Genomic DNA, 26333 nt, shown 5'->3' on the forward strand with positions numbered 1-26333 from the left:
GCCGCTGTTCACCACGGAGGAGAGGAAGGAGCGGAGCGCTGCAGCCAGCCCCGCCCGCTGCGGCCCGGCTCGCTCGCTGTTTCGGCGGCCGGGCGGACTGCGAGCGGCCCCGCGGTGCGGAGCCGAGCTACAGTGAGGTGGAGGGGCCGGCGAGAGCGGGCAGCGGCGGAGTCGGAGCCGGGGCCGGGAACTGAAGCGGGAGCCAAAGCGAGAGCCTGGGTCGGAGCCGCAGGCGAAGAGTCGGGGCGGCGGCGGGGAGCTATCGGCGGGCGTCCGGTGGCGGCGGGGCCGTGGCGGAGATGTGCGCGGCGAGAGAAGGGCGCTGGGGCCGGAGGCAGCGAGCGCTGCTGTGCTGCGTGTTGGTGGCGGCGTGGGAGGCGGCGTGGGGGCAGCTGCGCTACTCGGTGCCCGAGGAGCTGCCCAAGGGCTCTTTCGTGGGCGACGTGGCCAAGGACCTGGCGCTGCAGCTGGCGGCGCTCCGCGACCGCGGCGCCCGAGTGGTGTCGGCAGATAGGACGCGGTATTTCGCTCTGCATGCGAACAGCGGCCACCTGGTGACGGCGGAGAGGCTAGATAGAGAGCAGCTGTGCGAGGGCATGCAGCGCTGCGTGCTGCGCTGCGAGGTGATCGTGGAGGGCGAGATGAAAGTTTACGAGATCGAAGTGGAAATCACGGACATTAACGACAACGCGCCAAGCTTTGGGGAAGGAGAAAATGAACTGAGAATGAGCGAGACGACAGGGCCGGGGATGCGGTTTCCCTTGTCTAAAGCTCACGACCCGGACGTGGGAGTGAATTCCCTGCAGAGCTACGAGCTGAGCGGCGACGAGCACTTCTCGCTGTCCGTGCAGGCGGGAGCCGACGGCGAGAAGCGTCCCGAGCTGGTGCTGGCCAAGGCGCTGGACCGGGAGGAGGCGGCGTTTCACGAGCTGGTGCTGAGGGCGAGCGACGGCGGCGAGCCGTCTCGGACGGGCACGGCGCGCATCCGCGTGTCTGTGCTGGACGCCAACGACAACGCGCCCGTGTTCAGCCAGGCGGTGTACGCGGTGCGCGTGCCCGAGGACGTGCCCGTTGGCTCCACGCTCCTCACCCTCACGGCCACCGACGCCGACGACGGGCTCAACGGCTACGTGAAATACTCCTTTAAAGGGATTTCAACGAAAGTGTCGACGATCTTCCACCTGGATTCCGAGACGGGATCGATCAGGCTGGTGAGGAGCCTGGACTTCGAGGAAGGCGTCTCCTACGAGCTGGAGGTTCAGGCACATGACGGCGGCGGCCTTTTCGACACGGCTGTAGTCTCAATGTCGGTGACCGACGTGAACGACAACGCGCCCGAGATTTCTGTGCGGTCGGCGCTGAGCGAGATCTCAGAGGACGCGCCTTCGGGGACGGTGGTGGCCCTGCTGCACGTGCAGGACCGGGACTCGGGCGCCAACGGCGAGGTGCGGTGTTCGCTGGTCGGGGACGTGCCGTTCCGCCTGCGGAGCTCGGTGGGCAGCTACTACAGCGTGGTGACGGCGCGGGAGCTGGACCGGGAGGAGGTGTCGGAGTACAACGTGACGGTGCGGGCGGCGGACGGCGGGTCGCCGTCGCTGCGGAGCAGCGCGGTGCTGGCGCTGCGCGTGCTGGACGTGAACGACAACGCGCCGGTGTTCGCGGAGGCGCGCTACAGCGCCCGTCTGGCCGAGAACAACGCCGAGGGCGCGCTGGTGCTGACGGTGCGCGCGTGGGACGCGGACTGGGGGCAGAACGCGCGCGTGCGGTACCGGCTGGCGGAGGGGCGTGTGCGGGGCGCGCCGCTGTCGTCCTACGTGTCGGTGCAGGCGGAGACGGGCGCGCTGTACGCGCTGCGCTCGTTCGACTACGAGGAGGTGCGCGAGGTGGGGCTGTGGGTGCGGGCGGAGGACGGCGGCGCGCCGGCGCTGAGCAGCAACGTGTCGGTGCGGCTGCTGATCGTGGACGAGAACGACAACGCGCCGCAGGTGCTGTACCCGCCGGCGGCGGCGGCGGCTCCGGGCGCGGGCTGGACGGGCGTGGAGCTGGCGCCGCGCTCGGCGGAGCCCGGCGCGCTGGTGGCCAAGGTGGTGGCGGTGGACGCGGACGCGGGGCAGAACGCGTGGCTGTCCTACGAGCTGGCCAAGGCGACGGAGCCGGGGCTCTTCCGCGTGGGGCTGCACAGCGGCGAGGTGCGCACGGCGCGCTCGCCGCTGGCCCGCGACGCGCCCAGGCACAGCCTGGTGGTGGTGGTGAAGGACCAGGGCCGGCCGGCGCTGTCGGCCACGGCCACGCTGACGGTGGTGCTGGCCGAGAGCGTGGCCGAGCTGCTCTCGGAGCTGGGCAGCGCGGCGGCGCCGGCCGAGCCCGCCGGCAGCCTGACGCGCTGGCTGGTGCTGGCCGTGGCGGCCGTGTCCTGCCTCTTCCTCGCCTTCCTGCTGCTGCTGCTGGCGCTGCGCCTGCGGCGCTGGCGCCGCTCGCAGCTGCTGCCGCCGGCCAGCGGCGCCTTGCGCGGCGTCCCGGCCTCGCACTTCGTGGGCATCGACGGCGTCCGCGCCTTCCTGCACTCCTACTCGCACGAGGTGTCGCTCACCGCCGACTCGCGCAAGAGCCAGCGGCGCTGGGCGGCCGACAGCTGCTGCAACACCCTCCCGGCCCGGCCGCCGCCCGACAAGGCCGCGCCGCTGCTCGGGGACGACGCTGCCGGCGCCCGCGGCGCACAGCCCGACGCCCTCCCGGTGAGTGGCTCCGGACACCGCGACGCCCTCCCTCTCGGCGGTTGCCTCCCTTCCTTCTCCTCACCTTTCCCTCCCAGTTCTGCTTCCCCTTACGATGTCCCTGAATTATAAGCCCTTATTCCTGGTCGACATACAGTTAGATCTTGGTTCTGAATTTGAAAAGAAGGTGTGTCAGTGGTGATATTGTTTGGGCATTGGTACGATTTTATTGTGAATGGCAATTTCTGTCGCATATATGTAGTTTGATTTCATAATTTCGACAGTTCCTGCAGCATTTTTGCACCATTTGATCCTGTTTTTCCTGTCCTGAAAGGCAACGCTATACTTCTGATGCTAGTATGTTCTGTACAAAAAGTGTGTAAGTAGAGGTATGATTTCTGAGTATAATACCTTCTAATACCTGTGAAAATCCTCTTTAGTCTACCGATATCTGAATTGGGGTATAGTGTTTCTTCGTAGATGTAATTCCATTTTCAGGCCTTTGTTTGCAGGAAGGTTGTGATTCATATTTCCCATTTTTGGGAGGGTCTTTATCTTTGAAAATGCAAAGTTAGTATTGCAGCAAATCCTTATCTCCCTTGAGAAGGACTTATAAGCCATCTGGAGACCATATATTGTATATAAGGGAAACAAATTGCTCACAAGACTTACCATGAGAAAAGGCCCCATAGTAAGTCATTTACGTTTATAGTTTCATTTTCATTTGAGATAGGCAGGGCACATCATGGGAAAACTGATGAGAGCTGATGAGCTTGTCTTACTATGATGTCCCTTACTGTATAGTCCAGAGGAAGACTTAAGATCTGAGCCATTTCTTGGTTCTCTAGGGAGGTATTTTCTTGCATATAGAGAAGACCGTGCCGCCTTTCCTGTGAATTTCTCTGCCACACTTTCTCTTTGAATGCTTCCTTATGCTTGTCTGATTTTATCTTTTCCTGGTCTTCTGTCTAGGTATGTAGGTTGAGTTATCAGTAGCAGCACAGCTGTATTGAGGAACGTGCTGTGTGTCCATGGGCCTTGCTCTGGTGAGGGAATAGCTGGAATTTTCCTTTCCATGTTAGAATATCCGGAGGTTATGATTTTTCTTTCTATTTGCCCATTCAGCACTCACCATTCTCAGTAATAGCAAAGTATGATAGTGAATTTGAATAACGAATGAGGAGGCCTGCACAGTGTTTTAGTAGACTGAAATGGTCTTGAAACAAAAACTTAAGGACCCCATGTTTCACTTAGCTGCTTTTCCTTTATACTTTTTTCAAATTTTCTGTTGCTACATGAAGACAGGTTGAGCAAAGGAATGTCTTTATATTCATCTGTGCTGTTGTTTCGGTGTGCGTGCTGTAACAAAGGTCTGGGTAACGTGTTCTTCTAGGCTTCATCGCTTTAATTTGTGTTGTATAATATTTGACTAGGTTTTAAAATGTTGAGTGAAGTGTGAGATTGGATTCTGCTTCTTGTCCTTTTTTCTTGTTCCATTTCTGTCCTTTTCACATTTTTGCCTTGTTTGTTTCAATGAAAAAATGCCAGAGGACTCTGAAAGACTTGTTGGACTGGGGGAGATGTTTCCATACGCAGTGTGACTATTTAGTATTGTAAGGACAGTCTTTGATATCCTCGTTTTTCCTTAAAATTTCACTGGATGAGATGCTCTTGCTAGTGGCCTACATATGGCTAGAACTTGGATATTGTGAGTTGTGCAACTGAATGCTGTGAATGCTGAGTAAAGATGGTTAGTGGTATTTTTGTTGGTTTTGTTTTTATTTTTTTTTAGTTTTGTGTTGTTTTTGTTTGTTTGTTTTTTGTATGTGGAAAACAATTAGCACAGCAGTGATTCGTTCAGTCAAAGGTTTGACTTCATTATTTGTGCCAATTCCTGCAGCATTTTTGCACCATTTTATCCTGGTTTCCCTGCCCTGAAAGGTAACTTTAATTCTCTGACAAAAAAATGTTTTGCAGAAAAACTGTGCATGTTTTTTGATGATGCCTGTGTGTTATGGTTTATAATTCCTTTGTGAATCCTCATTATTTCACTCCTATCTATTGTACCTTTGTGCCAAAGAGTTTTTTCATAGCTATAATTCCATTTTCAGGTCTTTATTCCCAGGAAGGTTGTGCTTCATATTTTCCTTTTCCGGATGAGCTTTTATATTTGCAAATGCAACACCTGAATTGCAGAAAATCCTTATCTCCTTTGAGAAGGTCCTATCAGCCACCTGGAGACAAATACTGGTGTATAAGGGAAACGAAACAGAAGCTCAGACTGAATCTGTCTTCATTGGTCACAAGACTTAGCATGAGAAAGGACCCCATAGTATGGCCTTTCCATTTACATTTTCATATTCATGGACTATGAGCTGGCCACATCATGGAAAAACAGATGGCAGCTGATGAACGTTTCTTAAAATGAAGTCCAGATCAACTCTCTAGTGCTTTGCTTGCAGCTTAAGACCTCAGTAATTTCTTGGTGGTTTAGGGAGGCCTTTTCCTGTGGAGAGAGAAGACTGTGCCACATGTCCGGTGATTATCTCTACCACACTTTCTTTTTGAATGCTGCTTTGTACTGCTGGTCTGATATTTTATTTTCCTTGTGTTTCTTCCATGCATGTAGGTTGAGTTATCAGTATCAGTTATCATCCTTGCTCATGTAAGCCAGTAGGTGCGCATTTCATCAGTTATTGCTGGTGTGGAAGACTGGAGATGTCAGGGTGTTTGTGTGTTCTCCTCCTTTTTTTTTTTTTTTTTGTCTCTGGAGTGAATGTAAACATGATGTTAGTAGAAGAGGCATGTCTCTGTGAAACAGTGCATGCACTTAAAGTAGAGGGACGTTCCCTTACTGATGTATTTACGAAGACCCAGTCTTTGTTGGAGAACGAATCCTCTCTGTCCCTTATCTCTTTAGTAGGCTTTAGAAACTTGCAGAGAAATGTAGCTCCCTTCATGGTATACTTTGATCGTGTGGTTTTACTTGGTGTGTGAGATTGGGAAAAGGTTTGTTGAACTTTTCCTTTGGTGAGATCTGCTTGCAAATTCTGACGGTGAAAGAAAAGCATTGAAGTTATGAAAGTCTGAGGTAACATGTTGGGGGAATGTTGTGTGAGGGGCTGTAGAAGGACTGACACTCCTTTCTCTGCTTGTTTTGATTGTTCCATTCCCCACAAAGCTGTGGTTTACGCTCTTTGAAGTCTGCCTGCTCAATAGGTTTTGCCTGAGAAATGTTATTGAGCTTTTGGGGGATTTTGGGGAGAGCTTTCTGGAGAATTAATTCCCTACTATCTACCTTACGTGGTCTACTACTATGAATACTGAAAAATATATGAATATAAAAAATATCTACGTGTATAAACTAGCTGCATAGCATTTATTCTCTTCACAATGTTAGGTCATGTTAATGTGGTGGAAAACATTGTCTTTACAGCAGTCCATGGCATAGACTTTGTGCACATTGCGAATCTGTGGGCTGGGCAATTGGTCTTTTGGTGAAGTCCTTCTGCCTGTTATGAGTAGGGAAGGCAAACATTACAGCTGGGAGCAGTTTGAGAATTCTTTGTGTGTGAAGGTCTCTTGGTGAGTCTCTCTTTGAACACTGACCTCTCAAGAATGGAGCTGGAAGTGGCTTTGATAACAGACTTGTCCTATGATAACAGCCATGTTCATAGTACCTTTTGGCCAGCCAGCTTTTAAGCCAGTCTTCCCCCAGCCTGTAGCACTGCATGGGATTGCTCTGACCCAAACAAAGGACTCGTCACTTAGCCTTTTTGAACCACATACTGCTGGCCTCGGCCTATCAGTCCAGTCTATCCAGATCCATCTGCAGTGCCTTCCTACCCTTGAGCAGATCAACACTTGTGCTTAACTTGGTGTCGTCTGAAAACATACTGAGGGTGCACTCAATCCCCTCATCTAGATCACTGTTAAAAGAGACTGAAGGGAACTGGCCCCAGTACTGAGCCCTGGGGGACAGCACTTCTGACTGGCCTCCAGCTAGATTTAACCCACTCACCAAGATTCTTTGGGCTTGACTAACACACCAGTTTTTAAGCCAATTAAGCCCACACCTGTCCAAGCCATGAGCAGCCATTTTCTCCAGGAGAATGCTGTGGGAAAGAGTGTTCAAAAGCCTTACTGAAGTCAAGGTAGACCAGATCCAAAGCCTTTCCCTCATCCACTTAGCATGTCAGCTTGTACAGAAGGAGATCGGATTCATGAAGGAGGACCTGTCTTTCATTAAGCCCCGTTGACTGAGCCTGATCACCTGGTTGCCCTGTATAAACTATGTGATGGCGTTAAGGATATTCTGCTCCACGAGCTTCCCAGCACTGACAGGCTTGTAGTTTCCCAGATTGCCTTTCTGGCCCTTTTTGTAGATGGACATCATATTTGCTACCACCAGTCGACTGGGACCTCCCCAGATATCCAGGACTGCTGGTAAATGATCGAAATTTGCGTGGTGAGTATTGTCGCCAGATCCCTCAAGTACCCCCAGGTGGATCCCTCCTGGATGCATAGACTTGCGTATGTCTAAGTAGTTTAGCAAGTTGCTGACCACTTCCTCGTGGATTATGAGGGCTTCATTCTGCTCCCTGTCCCTATCTACCAGGTAGTCAGGGAATGGGATACCCAGAGAAATATTTGTCTTGCTGCAAAAGACTGAGGCCAAAAAGACATTAAGGAGCTCATCTCTTGTTAATATGTTTCCCTTCATATCCTATAAAGGATGGTGATTCTCTTTATTCCTCCTTTTCTTATTTATATATTTATAAAAATACGTTTATAGTCTTTAAGAGCAGTAGACATCTTGAGCTCCAGTTGGGCTTTGGCCTTTCTAATTTTCAGCCTGCACAGCCTCAGACATCTCCTGAGTGTTGCAGGTGTATCCCTTATATGTGATTCTACATAATGTTGGGGCAGATCAAAAAAAAGATCTGTAGAGTGACAGTGAAGTCCTTCACTTGTATAATTTTCACATTTTTGCCTTGTTTGCTGCTGCTGTCTGAACTGGGCCTGAGTGTGGCAGAGACCCCTAAAAAGATTGGAAGATCTGTTAGAATGGTGGGACTGTGGGAGCAGTTTCCATCCAGACCATGAATGTTTCCTCCTCTGGAGAGAACTACTTTGATATGTTTCTCTTTCAATAACATGTCAGAGAGCTATATGCCCCTGTCTTTCTTGTCTGACAGACAATGAGAAGTAGGATGTTGTCTGTGGCGCAGATAAAGACTGTGACTGTAGAGTACAGATGCTGAGAGGCAGGCTTAGAGCCTGGAAAATAGTTGGGTCAGTGTGTCTCTGGCTGGGGAATGCTTTTGTTTCATACCTGATACCAAGGGCTATGCTATTTCTGTTCTGATCATGGTGTCCCTGTCCTTAGAGGCAATGATGGTTCCCTGAGAAAAAAGTATTTGACAAAAAGTGCCTATGCAGTGGAGGTCTCTGAAGTGAAGGAGTGCAGACTGGAGTCACCACCATTTATGAAGGTGAAGGCAAAGAAGCCTAGAAGCGTGCTGTGGGAGCAGGTGTTCCATGGAAGCACTAATCTAGTGCTCTAACTGATCCCAAGTACTGATGTAATAACTATTAGCCATGAATGTGAATTCTTATTATGTAGAACAAGATCCACTGATTCTGCATGACAGAATCAGGAAAATATGATTTATGCTTAGTGCTGGAGATATTTCATGGTCTTCCTTTGGCTTTTTCTCGAATGTATCAGGCAATGTTTTTGACAACTGATGCCAGGTTCTGCCCTCATCTTACACTTGTATGCACAGTGGCATGCTCATGTCCCAGTTTTTTTTTTTGCTACCTTCATAGCATGAATGGCATGGCATTTTCTTCCAGTGAATGGGTAGCTATATTCCTGGAAATCCATTTGAGTGAATTGAAGTTAGGCAGGAATTTTCAGCTGTTCTAGTCTCCAGGACAGCATTTATAGCAGGGGACACTGATCAGTTGTAAGTGTCCACAGTGGTATGCTCTGTAGTAAGGATGTGGAGTGCATGCGCAACCTGGTCGAAGAGCTGAGGGGAGCTGCTGGTTCCTTGATGCTGCACCCCTACAGGGGGAACTGTTTCGTAACGGTTGTTGACATTGGACTGATAGCGCAAATTATAAATTAATGTAAGATTAAAATGAATGTAAAGTGTTGAAAAGACAAGAAAATGTCCATTCAAGAATGAGTGCAAGAACGATCTCTGCAATTCCTTGAAGTGATTGTCCTTCTGCAAACATGGTGTAAGGGTGATAATTACTTTGAGGCCGAATTAACACGAATAATTTTACCTGCCATGCAGTAGAACTAAGATATCAAGAAGAGGCCTCTACCTTCATTCTGATTGTAACCGCCATGAAGACCAGAATGCATTCGATGTTCTCCTCGGAGAGGCGTTGCAGAAACAAACGCACCGACTCTGGGCCTTGTCGCAGGGGAATGTTCCGTGGCGCCGTTTCAACGGCGGCCGAAGGTTTCCGCGGAAGGTGCAGGGCGGCGGCGCTCGGTGTGAGCCGCGCGTGCAGTGCCGGGCGGCGGCTGCGGGCGCCGCTGTTCACCACGGAGGAGAGGAAGGAGCGGAGCGCTGCAGCCAGCCCCGCCCGCTGCGGCCCGGCTCGCTCGCTCGCTGTTTCGGCGGCCGGGCGGGCTGCGAGCGGTCCCGCGGTGCGGAGCCGAGGTACAGTGAGGTGGAGGGGCCGGCGAGAGCGGGCGACGGCGGAGCCGGAGCCGGGGCCGAGAACTGAAGCGGGAGCCAAAGCGAGAGCCTGGGTCAGAGCCGCAGGCGAAGAGTCGGGGCGGCGGCGGGGAGCTATCGGCGGGCGTCCGGTGGCGGCGGGGCCGTGGCGGAGATGTGCGCGGCGAGAGAAGGGCTCTGGGGCCGGAGGCAGCGAGCGCTGCTGTGCTGCGTGTTGGTGGCGGCGTGGGAGGCGGCGTGGGGGCAGCTGCGCTACTCGGTGCCCGAGGAGCTGCCCAAGGGCTCTTTCGTGGGCGACGTGGCCAAGGACCTGGCGCTGCAGCTGGCGGCGCTCCGCGACCGCGGCGCCCGAGTGGTGTCGGCAGATAAGACGCGGTATTTCGCTCTGCATGCGAACAGCGGCCACCTGGTGACGGCGGAGAGGCTAGACCGAGAGCAGCTGTGCCGGCTGATGGAGCGATGCGTGCTGCGCTGTGAGGTGATCGTGGAGGGCGAGATGAAGGTCTACGGGATCGAAGTGGAAATCACGGACATTAACGACAACGCTCCCAGCTTCCGAGAGGCAGAAAAGGAACTGAGAATGAGCGAGATGACACCTCCCGGGTCGCGCTTTCCCCTTGCCGCGGCTCACGACCCGGACGTGGGAGTGAATTCCTTGCAGAGCTACGAGCTGAGCGGCGACGAGCACTTCTCGCTGTCCGTGCAGGCGGGAGCCGACGGCACAAAGCGTCCCGAGCTGGTGCTGGCCAAGGCGCTGGACCGGGAGGAGGCGGCGTTTCACGAGCTGGTGCTGAGGGCGAGCGACGGCGGCGAGCCGTCTCGGACGGGCACGGCGCTCATCCGCGTGTCTGTGCTGGATGCCAACGACAACGCGCCCGTGTTCAGCCAGGCGGTGTACGCGGTGCGCGTGCCCGAGGACGTGCCCGTTGGCTCCACACTCCTCACCCTCACGGCCACCGACGCCGACGAGGGACTTAACGGCGAGGTTAAATATTCGGTGATAAAAGTGACGGCCGTACAAACAGACAAATTCTATGTGGATCCCGAGACGGGATCGATCAGGCTGGTGAGGAGCCTGGACTTCGAGGAAGGCGACTCCTACGAAATGGAGGTTCAGGCACATGACGGCGGCGGCCTATCCGACACGGCTGTAGTCGCGATCTCGGTGACCGACGTGAACGACAACGCGCCCGAGATTTCGGTGCGATCGGCGCTGAGGGAGATCTCGGAGGACGTGCCGTCGGGGACGGTGGTGGCCCTGCTGCACGTGCAGGACCGGGACTCGGGCGCCAACGGCGAGGTGCGGTGCAGCATCGTGGAGAGCGTCCCTTTCCGCCTGGAGCGGGCGCTGGACAATTACTACAGCGTGGTGACGGCGCGGGAGCTGGACCGGGAGGAGGTGTCGGAGTAGAACGTGACGGTGCGGGCGGCGGACGGCGGGTCGCCGTCGCTGCGGAGCAGCGCGGTGCTGGCGCTGCGCGTGCTGGACGTGAACGACAACGCGCCGGTATTCGCGGAGGCGCGCTACAGCGCCCGTCTGTCCGAGAACAACGCCGAGGGCGCGCTGGTGCTGACGGTGCGCGCGTGGGACGCGGACTGGGAGCAGAACGCGCGCGTGCGGTACCGGCTGGCGGAGGGGCGTGTGCGGGGCGCGCCGCTCTCGTCCTACGTGTCGGTGCAGGCGGAGACGGGCGCGCTGTACGCGCTGCGCTCGTTCGACTACGAGGAGGTGCGCGAGGTGGGGCTGTGGGTGCGGGCGGAGGACGGCGGCGCGCCGGCGCTGAGCAGCAACGTGTCGGTGCGGCTGCTGATCGTGGACGAGAACGACAACGCGCCGCAGGTGCTGTACCCGCCGGCGGCGGCTCCGGGCGCGGGCTGGACGGGCGTGGAGCTGGCGCCGCGCTCGGCGGAGCCCGGCGCGCTGGTGGCCAAGGTGGTGGCGGTGGACGCGGACGCGGGGCAGAACGCGTGGCTGTCCTACGAGCTGGCCAAGGCGACGGAGCCGGGGCTCTTCCGCGTGGGGCTGCACAGCGGCGAGGTGCGCACGGCGCGCTCGCCGCTGGCCCGCGACGCGCCCAGGCACAGCCTGGTGGTGGTGGTGAAGGACCAGGGCCGGCCGGCGCTGTCGGCCACGGCCACGCTGACGGTGGTGCTGGCCGAGAGCGTGGCCGAGCTGCTCTCGGAGCTGGGCAGCGCGGCGGCGCCGGCCGAGCCCGCCGGCAGCCTGACGCGCTGGCTGGTGCTGGCCGTGGCGGCCGTGTCCTGCCTCTTCCTCGCCTTCCTGCTGCTGCTGCTGGCGCTGCGCCTGCGGCGCTGGCGCCGCTCGCAGCTGCTGCCGCCGGCCAGCGGCGCCTTGCGCGGCGTCCCGGCCTCGCACTTCGTGGGCATCGACGGCGTCCGCGCCTTCCTGCACTCCTACTCGCACGAGGTGTCGCTCACCGCCGACTCGCGCAAGAGCCAGCGGCGCTGGGCGGCCGACAGCTGCTGCAACACCCTCCCGGCCCGGCCACCGCCCGACAAGGCCGCGCCGCTGCTCGGGGAAGACGCTGCCGGCGCCCGCGGCGCACAGCCCGACGCCCTCCCGGTGAGTGGCTCCGGACACCGCGACGCCCTCCGTCTCGGCGCTTGCCTCCCTTCCTTCTCCTCACCTTTCCCTCCCCGCTCTCCTTCCCGGCCGGGGAGGTTTGCTGCTGATCAAGAGACAGCTTCCGTGCTCAGCTTGTTGTGGGTGTCTGTCTGTCCCCCAGTGTTACACTTGGTGTGGAAGACAGGAGACAAGAGGGGGATTTTTGCTTCAACCCTGCTCTAAATGGGCTTCTATCTTTTTTCTGCCATGCCATGTGTTGGCTCATTTCATCCCCTGACATGTGTCATGCAGGTTTTCCTTTCATTTTTCGCTATTCTGAGTATATCTTCACTTGAGTTTATCAGGTGATTAGGATACATCATCCCAATATCCCGTGTGCTTGATAAGTACTGTGAGGTTGTCTTCAAATAAAATCTAAATGGTCGCATGTTTCTTTTGCCTTCTTCTCCTCTGTACTCAAAGCAAATTTTCTGTTGCTGTATGAAGATGTTCAGATTAAAGAAATGTCTGTTTGTATGTAAAGATGAAAGACGATCAGAAATGTTTTATTTGAAAAGTGCTATTTGTGGAAGGCAAATTTTGTTGGAGGAAATAGGAGTGTTGATCCTTGACCTCTCAAGAATGGGAGAGGCTTTGCTAGCAGTCACATGGTATTGCAACAGCTGTGTCTTGGCTTCTTCACTTTAATTTGTGTTGCATAATATTTGGTGTGATTGAGGAATGGGTTCTGAAGAGTGAGAGTGAAGTCCATTTCTTCTCCTGCAGTTTTGGCAATTGTGCCTTGTTTGTTGTCAATGTAAAAAGTAGGCCTCAATGTGGAAGAGAACCCTGAAAAGACTGGAAGATCTGTTATTAACTGTTGGACGGGGGAAGTTGTTTGCATACACATCTTGAAAGTTTACTGCTGTGCGGTCAGATGCTTTGATATCTTTATGTTTCCCTAAAATGTCCCTGAATGATAAGCCCTTATTCCTGGTCAACATATAGTTAGAAGTTTTTTATTGAGAGTGGTGCAACTGATTGCTGTGAATGTAGAGAAATGAGGCTGAGAGGTCAGTTCTGAATTTGAAAAGAAGGTATGTCAGCAGTGATATTGTTTGGGCAATGGTATGATTTTATTGTGAATGGCAATTTCTGTAGCATATATTAAGTTTGATTTCATAATTTTGACAATGCCTGCAGCATTTTTGCACCATTTGATCCTGGTTTTGCTGTCCTGAAAGGCAATGCTAATCTTCTGATGCTAAAATGTTCTGCAGAGAAAGTGTGTATGTAGAGCTATGATGTCTGTGTATAATGGCTTCTAATACCTGTGAAAATCCTCCTTAATCCACCTATATCTGCATTGTGCTATAGTGTTTCTCCCTAGTTGCAATTCCATTTTCGGGCCTTTGTTTTCATGAAGCTTGTGCTTCATATTTCACATTTCTGGATAGGCCTTTTACATCTGTAAATACAAAGTTACTATTGCATCAAATTATTATCTCCCTTGAGAATGGCCTATCATCCATCAGGAGACAAATATTTGTGTATAAGGGAAATGAAACAGAAGCTCAAACTGAATCTATCTTCAGTGCTCACAAGACTTATATTCATTGGAGATATGCAGGCTATATCATGGAACAACGGAAGAGAGCAGATGGACATTTATAGAAATGAAGTCCAGACGAAAACTGTAGGGCTTTGCTTGCAGCATGACATCTGCGTCATTTCTTGATGATCTAGGGAGGCATTTTCCTGTGCAGAGAGAAGACTGTGCCACATTCACGGTGATTTCCTTTACCAGACTTTCTCTTTGAATGCTTCCTTGTGCTGCTTGCTTCCTGGTCTTTTGTCTATGTGTGTAGGTTGAGTGTTCAGTAGCAGCATAGCCTTGTTGATGAATGTGTTATGTGTTCATGGGCCTTGCTCATATAAACCACGATCTGAATATTTCAACAGTCAGAGCTGGTGTAGAAGGATGGGGACTTCTGAGTACTTGTCCGTTCTCTTCCATTTTTTATTTCTCTGCGTAGTGGATGTAAACATAATGTTAGTAGAAGAGGCATGTCTGCGTGGAGCAGCCTATGCTCTAAAAGGAGAGGGACATTCCTTTACACATATATTTATGATGACCCAGTGTCTGGAGAACGAATCCTCTCTGTCTTTCCCCTTATCTCTTTAGTAGGCCTTAGAAACTTGCAGAGAAATGTAGCTCCCTTCATGGTATACTTGGATGGTGTGGCTGTGTGCGGTGTGTGGTATTGGGAAAAGGGCTGTTCAACACTTCCTTTGGTGAGATGTTCTTGCAGATTCTGAGGGTGAAAGAAAAGTAATGAAATTGTGGAAGGTTTGATGTGTCAGGTTGGGGGAATGTTTTCTGAGGGGCTGTAGAAGGACAGATGTTTTCTCTGCTTCTTTTAGTAATTTCATTCCACACATCTGTTGTTTATGCACTTTCAAGTCTGTTTGCTCAATAGGTTTTGCCTGTGGTATGTTATTGAGCTTGTTTTGTTTTTTTTGGGGGGTTGCCTTCACTAGAATTCATTCCCTACTATCTACTTTACATGCCCTCCTATTGTGAATACTGAAAAATATCCATGTGTATAACCCTGCTACATATCATTTATTCTCTTCATAATGTTTGTATTACATCACGATAATGTGGTGAGAAAAAAATCATCTTTGTTGCTATCCATGTTGCATGTGAAGAAAGGGGCTAGGCAGTTGGTTCTTTGATGATGTCCCTCTGCCTGTTATGAAGAGAGAAGGCAATCATAACAGTTGGGAGTAGTTTGGAAATTCTTCCAGCAAATATGGAAGAATTGCATATGTTTAAGTGGTTTAGCAGCAAATCGTTACCTCCCTTGAGAAGCTATTATCAACCATCTGAAGACAAATTTTTGTGAATAAGGGAAATGAAACAGAAGCTCAAACTGAATCTGTCTTCAGTGCTCGCAAGACTTAGCATGACTAAGGGTCCCATATTAAGACCTTTAAATTTACAGTTTCATATGGTATGAGCTTGTATTGGGATCTTTGGGAGAGCCTTCCGGGGAATTCATTCCTTACTATCTACCTTATATGCCTTACTATTATGAATGCTCAAAAATGTTCATGTGTATAACTTAGCTGCATATTGTTTATTCTCTTCACAGGGTTTATATTACATCCTGATAATGTGATGGAAAAACATTGTCTTTTGATATGTCTGTGGTGTAGTCTTTTTGAATGTTGTGAAGAAATGCACTGGGCGATTCATCCTTAGATAATGTCCTTTTGGCTTTCATGAAGAGGCAAGGCAATTATAACAGCTGGGAGTAGTCTGGGAATTCTTCATGTGTGAAGGTATCTTGGTGGAAAGAGGAGCCTTAGAACACTGACCTCTCAAGAATGCAGCTGGAAGTGGTATTGCTGGCAGACACATGGTATGCTCAACCTTTTCCCTAGCATTGCTAACTTCACCATTAACCCATGTCTCTAAGCTTTTTGAAGATCTCCAAGGATGGTGATTCAACTACTTCCCTGGGCAGCCTGTTCCAATACTTCACAACCCTTTGAGGGAAGAAATTTTTCCTAATATCCAACATAAACCTCCCCTGGTGCAACTTGAGCCTATTTCCGCTCATCTTAACACTTGGTGCTTGGGAGAAGAGGCCTGTCCCCACTTTGCTGTAACCCCCTTTAAGGTAATTGTAGATCATGATAAGATCTGCCCTAAGTCCCCTTTTCTCCAGGGTCAACAACCCCAGGTCCCTCAGATGCTCTTTGTAAGTCTACTTCTCTAAACCCTTCCATTGCTCCTTTTACTGTTATTTGGACATGCTCTAGCACCTCAATGTCTTTCTTGTAGCAAGGGGCTCAAACCTGAAGACAGTATTTAAGGTGTGGCCTCACCAGAGATGAGTACAGAGGGACAATCACTTCCCTATACCTTCTGCCCAGAATATTTCTGATACAAGTCAGGATACTGTTGACCTTCTAGGACATGTGAGCATACTGCTGGTTCATATTCAGTCATCTATCATCCAGTCCTCAGAGGTTTCTTTCAGCCAGGCAGCTTTCCAGCCACTCTTCCCCCAGCCTGTAGCACTGCATGGGGTTGTTTGAACCCAAGTACAGGACCTGTCAGTTAGCCTTGTTGAACCACATACTGCTGGCCTCCGCACATCAGCCCAGCCTATCCAGATCCCTCTGCAGAGCCTTCCTACCCTCAAGGAGATCAAAACTCATGCCGAACTTGGTGTCATCTGAAAACGTAGTGAGGATGCACTCAATCCCCTCATCCAGATCTTGATAAAGATACTGAAGAGAACTGGCCCTGATACTGAGACTTGGGGGTCACCACTAGTGACCAGCTTTCAACTGCTAGCCACCCGTTGGAGTGGACCACAACAATTAGCCAAGACTGCTGATGGAAAATGGCTTGGTGGGCACTTCTGCCAGCTCCCTCTGTACCCTCATGTGGATCCCATCTGGCCCCACTGACTTGCATATGTCTAAGTGCTTTAGCAGATTGCTGACCATGTCCTTGTGGATTATGAGGGCTTCATTCTGCTCCCCATCTGTAACTATCAGTTTGACAGGGGATGGGGTACCCAGAGAAAAATGGACTTGCTTCTAAAGACTGAGGCCAAAAAGGCATTAAGGAGATGATCTCTTGTCACTATGTTTCCCCTCACATCTAATAAAGGATGGAGATTCTTCTTACAACACATTTTCTTGTTTGTGTATTTATAAAAATGTTTTCATTGTCCTTAAGAGCATTAGGCAGAATGAGCTCCAGCTGGGCTTTGGCCCTTCTAATTTTCTCCCTGCACAGCCTCACAATATCTTTATATTCTTCCTGAGTGTTCCAGGTGCATCCCTTGAATTTCACTTTACATAATGTTGGGGCAGATTAAAAAAAGGACATCTGCAGAGTGACAGTGAAGTCCTTCCCTTGTGTAGTTTTCACATTTTTGCCTCGTTTGCTGCTGCTGTCTCAACTGGATGTCAGTGTGCCAGAGAACCCTAAAAAGACTGGAAGATCATTTAGAATTGTGGGACTGGGGAAGCAATTTCCTTCCAGACCTCGAATGTTTTTCGTCCTGTGGAGAGAAATACTTTGAAATATTTCTCTTTCAATAAAATGTCAGTGAATGATATGCCCTGTTCTTTCTTATGTGACAAATAGAGAGAAGTAGGATGTTGTCTGTGGTGCAGATAAAGTCTGTGAGTGCAGAGTACAGAGGCTGAGAGGTAGGCATAGAGACTGGAAAATAGCTGGGTCAATGTGACTTTACATGGGGAATGCTTTGGTTTCAAATTTTGTGCCAAGGCATGCACCATTTCTGTTCTGATCACGGTGTCCCTGTCCTTAGAGGCAATGATATTTCCCTGAGAATGAAGTATTTGGCAAAAAGTGCCTATGTAATGGAGGTCTCTGAGGTGAAAGGGTGCATCTAGAGTCACCACCATTTATGAAGGTGAAGGCAAAGAAGAGGATAAAGGTGTTGTGGGAACCGGTGTCTTCTGGAAGCACTGGACTAGAGCTGCAACCGATCCCAAGTACTTTTGTTGTCTTACAGCTGCGTGTACCCCTGTATGCTTGTCTCCCATGAGGCTTTGTTCCCTTCCCACCAAGTGCCATGGCATTTTCTTCAGGTGTATGGGTAGGTATTTAGTTGGAAATTAAATTGAAATCAAAGCATGACCAGAATCTAGAATCAGAAGTAACTGAGAGAGCCGTGCTACTGCTTTGCAGGAATGAAACTGTGGAGAAGACAGGCATGATTTCCTACCAGTTGCTGCCTTAAATTAATAGCAGAATGTCGTGAAGCACTGCATACACCCATCATGTCTGATCCTCCAGTGCCATGCTGGCTAGACAAAGTTATATGGCAGAAACTGGTGTGGAGTGCTTAATGCCTGCTATCTGTCATGTTGTCAGCTCCAGGAGGACTCGTGACAGCAGGTCTGCCAGTCTGTATGATGTTCTACATTCCGTAGTGCTGGATGTGCGGAAAGAACTATTACCAATGAATGTGAATGCTTACTATGCAGAATGAGAGCCACTTATTCTGCATGACATGATCAGGAAAATATGATTGATGTTTATTACTGGAGATATTTCCTGGTCTAACTTTTGCTTTTTATGTAATGAATGTACTCATGTGTTTGATAAGGGATGCCAAGTTTGGCCCTTATCTTACAACTGCAGGACACTACAATACACTTGCATGGTCATGTCTCATGGGTCTTTGCTACCTTCACAGTGAACGCCTGGGGTTTTTTATTTGGTATATGGGTAGACATTTTCTTGGAAATCCATTTAAGTGAATGAAAGTTAGAAAAGAATCTTCACCTGTTGTGGTCTCCAAGACTGCATTTATAGTGGGCGAAACTGATCAGTGGTGAGTGCTCCAACCGGTTTACTCTGTAGCAGGGATGTGGAGTGCATGCACAGCCTGCTCAGAGAGCTGAGGGGAGTTGCTGGTTCCTTGATGCTGCACCCTTAGAAGGAGAACTGTTTCATATGGTTGTTGACATTGAAACAACAGCACAAATTACAACTAAACTGAATTAGCTGCTAATACATTGTTGGAAAGCTGAGGAAACTTTCAAACAAGAAGGAAGGCAAGAATAACATTTGAAATTCGTGGAGTACACAATGCTTCTCAATAGTAAGTTGAGACTAACAACTACTTAGAGGTCGAATTAACAAAAATAATTCTACTTACCATGCAGTAGAATGAAGACAGCCATAGGAACACCCTGCCTTCACTCTGGTCCTGAGGGCCCTAAAGACCGGAATGCATTCGATCTTTTCCTCGAAGAAATGAAGGCAAACGCACCGGCTCTGGGCCGTGTCGCAGAAGAATGTGCCGTGCCGCCGTTTCAACGGCGGCCGAAGGTTTCCGCGGAAGAGGCAGGGCAGGTACTGTGTGAGCCGCGCGTGCAGTGCCGGGCGGCGGCTGCGGGCGCCGCTGTTCACCACGGAGGAGAGGAAGGAGCGGAGCGCTGCAGCCAGCCCCGCCCGCTGCGGCCCGGCTCGCTCGCTCGCTGTCTCGCTGTCTCGGCGGCCGGGCAGGCTGCGAGCGGCCCCGCGGTGCGGAGCCGAGCTACAGAGAGGCAGGGGGGCCGGCGAGACCTGGCGACGGCGGAGCCGGAGCCGGGGCCGGGAAACGAAGCGGGAGCCGGAGCCGGAGCCAGAGGCGAAGAGTCGGGTCGGCGGCGTGGAGCTATCGGCGGGCGTCCGGTGGCGCCGGGGCCGTGGCGGAGATGTGGGCGGCGAGAGGAGGGCGCTGGGGCCGGAGGCAGCGAGCGCTGCTGTGCTGCGTGTTGGTGGCGGCGTGGGAGGCGGCGTGGGGGCAGCTGCGCTACTCGGTGCCCGAGGAGCTGCCCAAGGGCTCTTTCGTGGGCGACGTGGCCAAGGACCTGGCGCTGCAGCTGGCGGCGCTCCGCGACCGCGGCGCCCGAGTGGTGTCGGCAGATAGGACGCGGTATTTCGCTCTGCATGCGAACAGCGGCCACCTGGTGACGGCGGAGAGGCTAGATAGAGAGCAGCTGTGCGAGGATTTGGAGCGATGCGTGCTGCGCTGTGAGGTGATCGTGGAGGGCGAGATGAAAGTTTACGAGATCGAAGTGGAAATCACGGACATTAACGACAACGCGCCCAGCTTCCGAGAGGCAGAAAAGGAACTGAGAATGAGCGAGATGACAGCTCCAGGGTCGCGCTTTCCTCTGGCCGAGGCTCACGACCCGGACGTGGGAGTGAATTCCCTGCAGAGCTACGAGCTGAGCGGCGACGAGCACTTCTCGCTGTCCGTGCAGGCGGGAGCCGACGGCACAAAGCGTCCCGAGCTGGTGCTGGCCAAGGCGCTGGACCGGGAGGAGGCGGCGTTTCACGAGCTGGTGCTGATGGCGAGCGACGGCGGCGAGCCGTCTCGGACGGGCACGGCGCGCATCCGCGTGTCTGTGCTGGACGCCAACGACAACGCGCCCGTGTTCAGCCAGGCGGTGTACGCGGTGCGCGTGCCCGAGGACGTGGCCGTTGGCTCCACGCTCCTCACCCTCACGGCCACCGACGCCGACGAGGGACTTAACGGCGATGTGAAATACTTATTTAAGAAAATCACTGACAAAGCCTTGAAGATTTTCCACCTGGATGCCGAGACGGGATCGATCAGGCTGGTGAGGAGCCTGGACTTCGAGGAAGGCGTCTCCTACGAGCTGGAGGTTCAGGCACACGACGGCGGTGGCCTTTTCGACACAGCTATAGTCTCGATCTCGGTGAGCGACGTGAACGACAACGCGCCCGAGATTTCGATGAGGTCGGCGCTGAGGGAGATCTCGGAGGACGCGCCTTCGGGGACGGTGGTGGCCCTGCTGCACGTGCAGGACCGGGACTCGGGCGCCAACGGCGAGGTGCGGTGCTCGCTGGTCGGGGACGTGCCGTTCCGCCTGCGGAGCTCGGTGGGCAGCTACTACAGCGTGGTGACGGCGCGGGAGCTGGACCGGGAGGAGGTGTCGGAGTACAACGTGACGGTGCGGGCGGCGGACGGCGGGTCGCCGTCGCTTTGGAGCAGCGCGGTGCTGGCGCTGCGCGTGCTGGACGTGAACGACAACGCGCCGGTGTTCGCGGAGGCGCGCTACAGCGCCCGTCTGGCCGAGAACAACGCCGAGGGCGCGCTGGTGCTGACGGTGCGCGCGTGGGACGCGGACTGGGGGCAGAACGCGCGCGTGCGGTACCGGCTGGCGGAGGGGCGTGTGCGGGGCGCGCCGCTCTCGTCCTACGTGTCGGTGCAGGCGGAGACGGGCGCGCTGTACGCGCTGCGCTCGTTCGACTACGAGGAGGTGCGCGAGGTGGGGCTGTGGGTGCGGGCGGAGGACGGCGGCGCGCCGGCGCTGAGCAGCAACGTGTCGGTGCGGCTGCTGATCGTGGACGAGAACGACAACGCGCCGCAGGTGCTGTACCCGCCGGCGGCGGCTCCGGGCGCGGGCTGGACGGGCGTGGAGCTGGCGCCGCGCTCGGCGGAGCCCGGCGCGCTGGTGGCCAAGATGGTGGCGGTGGACGCGGACGCGGGGCAGAACGCGTGGCTGTCCTACGAGCTGGCCAAGGCGACGGAGCCGGGGCTCTTCCGCGTGGGGCTGCACAGCGGCGAGGTGCGCACGGCGCGCTCGCCGCTGGCCCGCGACGCGCCCAGGCACAGCCTGGTGGTGGTGGTGAAGGACCAGGGCCGGCCGGCGCTGTCGGCCACGGCCACGCTGACGGTGGTGCTGGCCGAGAGCGTGGCCGAGCTGCTCTCGGAGCTGGGCAGCGCGGCGGCGCCGGCCGAGCCCGCCGGCAGCCTGACGCGCTGGCTGGTGCTGGCCGTGGCGGCCGTGTCCTGCCTCTTCCTCGCCTTCCTGCTGCTGCTGCTGGCGCTGCGCCTGCGGCGCTGGCGCCGCTCGCAGCTGCTGCCGCCGGCCAGCGGCGCCTTGCGCGGCGTCCCGGCCTCGCACTTCGTGGGCATCGACGGCGTCCGCGCCTTCCTGCACTCCTACTCGCACGAGGTGTCGCTCACCGCCGACTCGCGCAAGAGCCAGCGGCGCTGGGCGGCCGACAGCTGCTGCAACACCCTCCCGGCCCGGCCGCCGCCCGACAAGGCCGCGCCGCTGCTCGGGGACGACGCTGCCGGCGCCCGCGGCTCACAGCCCGACGCCCTCCCGGTGAGTGGCTCCGGACACCGCGACGCCCTCCCTCTCGGCGCTTGCCTCCCTTCCTGCTCCTTGCGTTTCCCTCCCCGCTCTCCTTCCCGGCCAGTGTGTTTTGCTGCTGAGCAAGGCACAGCTTCACTGGGCAGCGGGTTTTGGGTGGCTGCCCCTCGCTCAGGGGAGGCACGCGCGAGCTCTGCTATCAGCTTTACACTTAGTGAGGAGGGCGGGAAATGAGAGGGGAGTTTGCCTGGAACTCGTGGTTTGGTGTTTGTTTTCGCAGTTTTCAGCGTAATACCTGGTGCAACCAGGAGAACAGAGGGGGCTTTTACATGCATTTCTACTCTGGCCAGGCCTGCGTTATTTTCCCACATGCTAGGTGTTTGTTCATTTTATCCACTGACAAATATCATGCAGGATTTGCTTGTGTTCTTCACTTCTCCTTGGTTTTCTGAAATCACCCTGCTCTCATTCCTGGGAGGGTAAATTTTCTTCTCAGGAAGGCACAGCTTTGTTGGGCAGTGGGTTGTGGGTGGCTGCCCCTTGCTCAGGTGAGCCAAGCATGGGCTCCACAGTCAGCGTTACAAATGTTGCGGAAGGCATGAGACAAGAGGGGGCTTTTGCCTGCAACTCTTCTGCAACCGGGATTTGGGCATTTTGGTAACAGGTAAAAGTTTTTACCTGAAGTTTCTTCAGGTAAAAATTTGTTTTCATAATCTGTGGCAAGGCCCGCAGCATTTATGCATTTATCCTGGATTTATGCATTTTATCCTGGATTTTCTGGCCTGAAAGGCAACTAATTCTCTGATGATAAAATGTTTTGTAGAAAAACTGTGCATGCAGAATGATGATGCCTGTGTTTAACAGCTTATAATTCCTGTGTGAATCATCATTAATTCACTCCCATCTATTGTAACATTGTGATAATAGTGTTTGTCATTATTCCATTTATAGGTGTTTGTTCCCAGGAAGTCTGTGCTTTATACTTCCCATTTCAGGATAGGGCTTTTTCATTTGAGAATGACTCTTACTGTATAGCCCAGAGGAAGACTTAAGAACTGAGCCATTTCTTGATGCTTTAGGGAGGTATTTTCTTGCATGCAGAGAAGACCATGTTGGCTTTCCTGAGAGTTTCTCTACCACGCTTTCTCTTTGAATGCTTCCTTGTGCTTGTGTGATTTTATCTTTTCCTGGTCTTTTGTCTAGGTGTGTAGGTTGAACTGTAGCAGCATAGCAGCATAGCTGTGTTGAGGAACGTGCTATGTTTTCATGGGCCTTGCTCTGGTGAGGCAATAGCTGGAATTTTCCTTTCCATGTTAGAATATCTGGAGGTTAAGATGTATGCTTCCATTAGCCCACTCAGCACTCATTCTCAGTAACAGCAATTTCTGATAGTGAATTCCAGTAACGAATTAGGAGGTCTGCACAGTGTTTTAGTAGACTGAGATGGTCTTGAAACAAAAACTTAAGGACCCCATGTTTCACTTAGCTGCTTTTCCTTTATACTCTTTTCAAATTTTCTGTTGCTGCATGAAGATGGGTTGAGCAGAGAAATGTCTTTCTATTCATCTGTGCTGCTGTTTTGGTGTGTGTGGTGAAATAACGGTTTGGGTAAGGGGTCCTTCTAGGCTTCATTGCTTGAATTTGTGCTACATAATATTTGGCTAGGTTTAAAAATGTGTGAAGTGTGAGATTGGATTCTGCTTCTTGTCCTTTTTTCTTGTTCCATTTCTGTCCTTTTCACATTTTTGCCTTGTTTGTTGTCAATGACAAAATGTGGCCTCCTGTGCTGGAGAACCCTGAAAAGACTGGGAGATCTGTTTTGAGTTATTGGACTGGGGGAGATGTTTCCATACATAGTGTGACTTTTTAGTATTGTCAGGACAGTTTTTGACATCCTCATGTTTCTTTAAAATGTTACTGGATGAAATGCTCTTGCCAGCAGCCTACATATGGCTAGAATTTGGACGTTGTGAGTGGTGCAAATGAATGCTGTGAATGCAGAGTAAGTATGGTGAGTGGGTTTTTTATTATTTATTTATTTATTTATTTATTTATTTTGAATGTGGAAAATAAGTGGTTCAGCAGTGGTATAATTCAGTAAAAAGTTTGATTTCATAATTTGTGCCAATTCCTGCAGCATTTATGCACCGTTTTATCCTGGTTTCCCTGCCCTGAAAGGTAACTTTAATTCTCTGATAATAAAATGATTTTCAGAAAAACTGTGCATGTGGTATGATGATGCCTGCGTATTATGGCTTATAATACTTGTGTGAATCCTCATTACTTCACTCCTATTTATTGTAACTTTGTGCCAAAGAGTTTCTTCTTAGCTATAATTCCATTTTCAGGTCTTTGTTCCCAGGAAGGTTGTGCTTCATATTTTCCTTTTCTGGATGAGCTTTTATATTTGCAAATGCAACACCTGAATTGCAGAAAATCCTTATCTCCTTTGAGAAGGTCCTATCAGCCGCCTGGAGACAAATACTGGTGTATAAGGGAAACGAAACAGAAGCTCAGACTGAATCTGTCTTCATTGGTCATGAGAGCTCAGCATGAGAAAGGACCCCATAGTATGGCCTTTCCATTTACATTTTCATATTCATGGACTATGAGCTGGCCACATCATGGAAAAACAGATGGCAGCTGATGAATGTTTCTTAAAATGAAGTCCAGATCAAGTCTCTAGTGCTTTGCTTGCAGCTTAAGACCTCAGTGATTTCTTGGTGGTTTAGGGAGACCTTTTGCAGTGCAGAGAGAAGACTGTGGCACATGTCCAGTGATTTTCTCTACCACACTTTCTTTTTGAATGCTGCTTTGTACTGCTGGTCTGATATTTTCTTTTCCTTGTGTTTCTTCCATACATGTAGGTTGAGTTGTCAGTAGCAGCATAGCTTTGTTGGGGGATGTGTTATGTGTTCATGTGCCTTGCCCATGTAAGCCAGTAGGTGTGTATTTCATCAAAGTTAGAGCTGGTGTGGAAGACTGGAGATGTCAGGGTGTTTGTGTGTTCTCCTCCATTTATTTTTTTCCTGAGTAGTGGATGTAAAAATGTTAGTAGAAGAGGCATGTCTCTGCGGAGCATAACATGAACTTAAAGTAGAGGGACATTCCCTTACTGATATATTTATGATGACCCAGTCTCTGCAGGAGAACGAATCCTCTCTGTCACTTATCTCTTTAGTAGGCATTAGAAACTTGCAGAGAGATATACCTCCCTTCTTGGTATACCTTGATAGTGTCATGCACAGTGCGTGGAATTGAGAAATTGTATGTTCAACTTTCCTTTGCTGAGGTGTGCTTGGAGATTCCAGAGGTGAAAGAAAAGCATTGAAGTTATGAAGGTTTGAGGTGATATGTTGGGGGAATGTTGTGTGAGGGGCTGTAGAAGAACTGACGCTCCTTTCTCAGCTAGTTTTACTAATCTCATTCCACACACCTCTATGGTTTATGCACTTTGAAGTCTGTCTGCTCTATAGATTTTGCCTGAGAAAGGTTATTGAGCTTTTTTGGGATCTTTGAGAGAGCCTTCTGTAGAATTCATTCCCTACTGTCTACCTTACATGCCCTACTACTATTAATACTGAAAAACATCCATGTGTATAAACTAGCTGCATACCATTTATTCTCTTCACAATGTTTTTATTAGGTCATGTTAATGCGGTGGAAAAAAAAATTCTTTGGAACTGTCCATGGTCAAGTCTGTGTGCACATTGTGAAGATGTGGGCTGGGCAATTGGTCTTCTGTCGAAGTCCAAAAGATAGCTTGTTATGAAGCCTGTAATGAAGAGGGAAGGCAATCATAACAGTTTGGATCCTTTGGAAATTCTTCATGTGTGAAGGTCTTTTGGAGGAAGGAGGAGCCTTTGAACACTGACCTCTCAAAAATGGAGCCGGAAGTGGCTTTGCTAACAGACACGTGCTATGACAACAGAATAGAATAGAATTCATAGAATCTTGGAATCATTTAGGTTGGAAAAGACCGCTTAGATCATCTAGCCTGACCTTTAACCTAGCACTGCCAAGTCTGCCATTAAACCATGTCACTAAGCTCTACATCGATATGCCTCTTAAAGACCTCCAAGGATGGTGACTCAACTACTTCCCTGGGCAGCCTGTTTGAATACTTCACAACCCTTTCAGTGAAAATTTTTTTCCTAATGTCCAATGTAAACATCCCGTGGAACAATCTGAGACCATTTCCTATTGTTTTATCACATGGTTCTTGGGAGAAGAGGGCAATCACCATTTTGCTGTAGCCCCCTTTAAGGTAATTGTAGAGCACTTTAAGATCTGCCCTGAGCCTCCTTTTCTCTAGACTAAACAACCCCAGCTCCCTCAGTTGCTCCTATTAAGACCTGTTCTCTAGACCCTTCAATGGCTCCGTTGCCCCTCTTTGGACCTGCTTCAGCGCCTCAATAACCTTCCTGTAGTTAGGGGTCCAAAACTGAACACAGTATTTAACGTGTGGCCTCACCAGAGATGGGTACAGAGGGACAATCACTTCCCTAGTCCTGCTGGCCAGACTGTTTCTGATCCAAGTCAGGATGCTGTTGTCTTTCTTGGCCACCTGAGCACACTGCTGGCTCATATTCATCTGGCAATCAACCAATACTCAGAGATCCCTTTCAGCAGCCAACTTTCTAGACAGTCTTTCTCCAGCCTGTAGCA

At 51.7% G+C, this 26333-nt stretch overlaps 2 protein-coding genes and 1 pseudogene across 3 annotated transcripts in view; all 3 read left to right on the top strand.

Moving 5' to 3' along the window:
• LOC308177982 (protocadherin gamma-A10-like) overlaps positions 1-26096 on the top strand; it is a 63849-nt pseudogene extending 37753 nt beyond the window's left edge. The window contains exon 2 of the transcript XR_013956148.1: positions 25459-26096. The product of XR_013956148.1 is annotated as a protocadherin gamma-A10-like (transcript). The remainder of the gene's footprint in view (positions 1-25458) is intronic.
• On the top strand, positions 68-2846 carry LOC308177811 (protocadherin gamma-A10-like; the record flags this gene model as incomplete). Its single annotated transcript, XM_080555606.1, has 1 exon — positions 68-2846. The coding sequence occupies exon 1, from the start codon at positions 300-302 to the stop codon at positions 2844-2846; it is 2547 nt and encodes an 848-aa protein (XP_080411732.1). The 5' UTR covers positions 68-299.
• LOC308178002 (protocadherin gamma-A10-like) lies at positions 8827-16697 on the top strand. Its single transcript, XM_080555963.1, is given in 3 exon segments — positions 8827-10826; positions 10830-12002; positions 15143-16697. Coding segments are annotated over 3 exon segments (2454 nt in total). The 5' UTR covers positions 8827-9572; the 3' UTR covers positions 15170-16697.
• Positions 26097-26333: the final 237 nt, after the last annotated feature.

Source organism: Anser brachyrhynchus (assembly GCF_964034855.1).
Source record: "Anser brachyrhynchus genome assembly, chromosome: 14".
NCBI lineage: Eukaryota > Metazoa > Chordata > Aves > Anseriformes > Anatidae > Anser > Anser brachyrhynchus.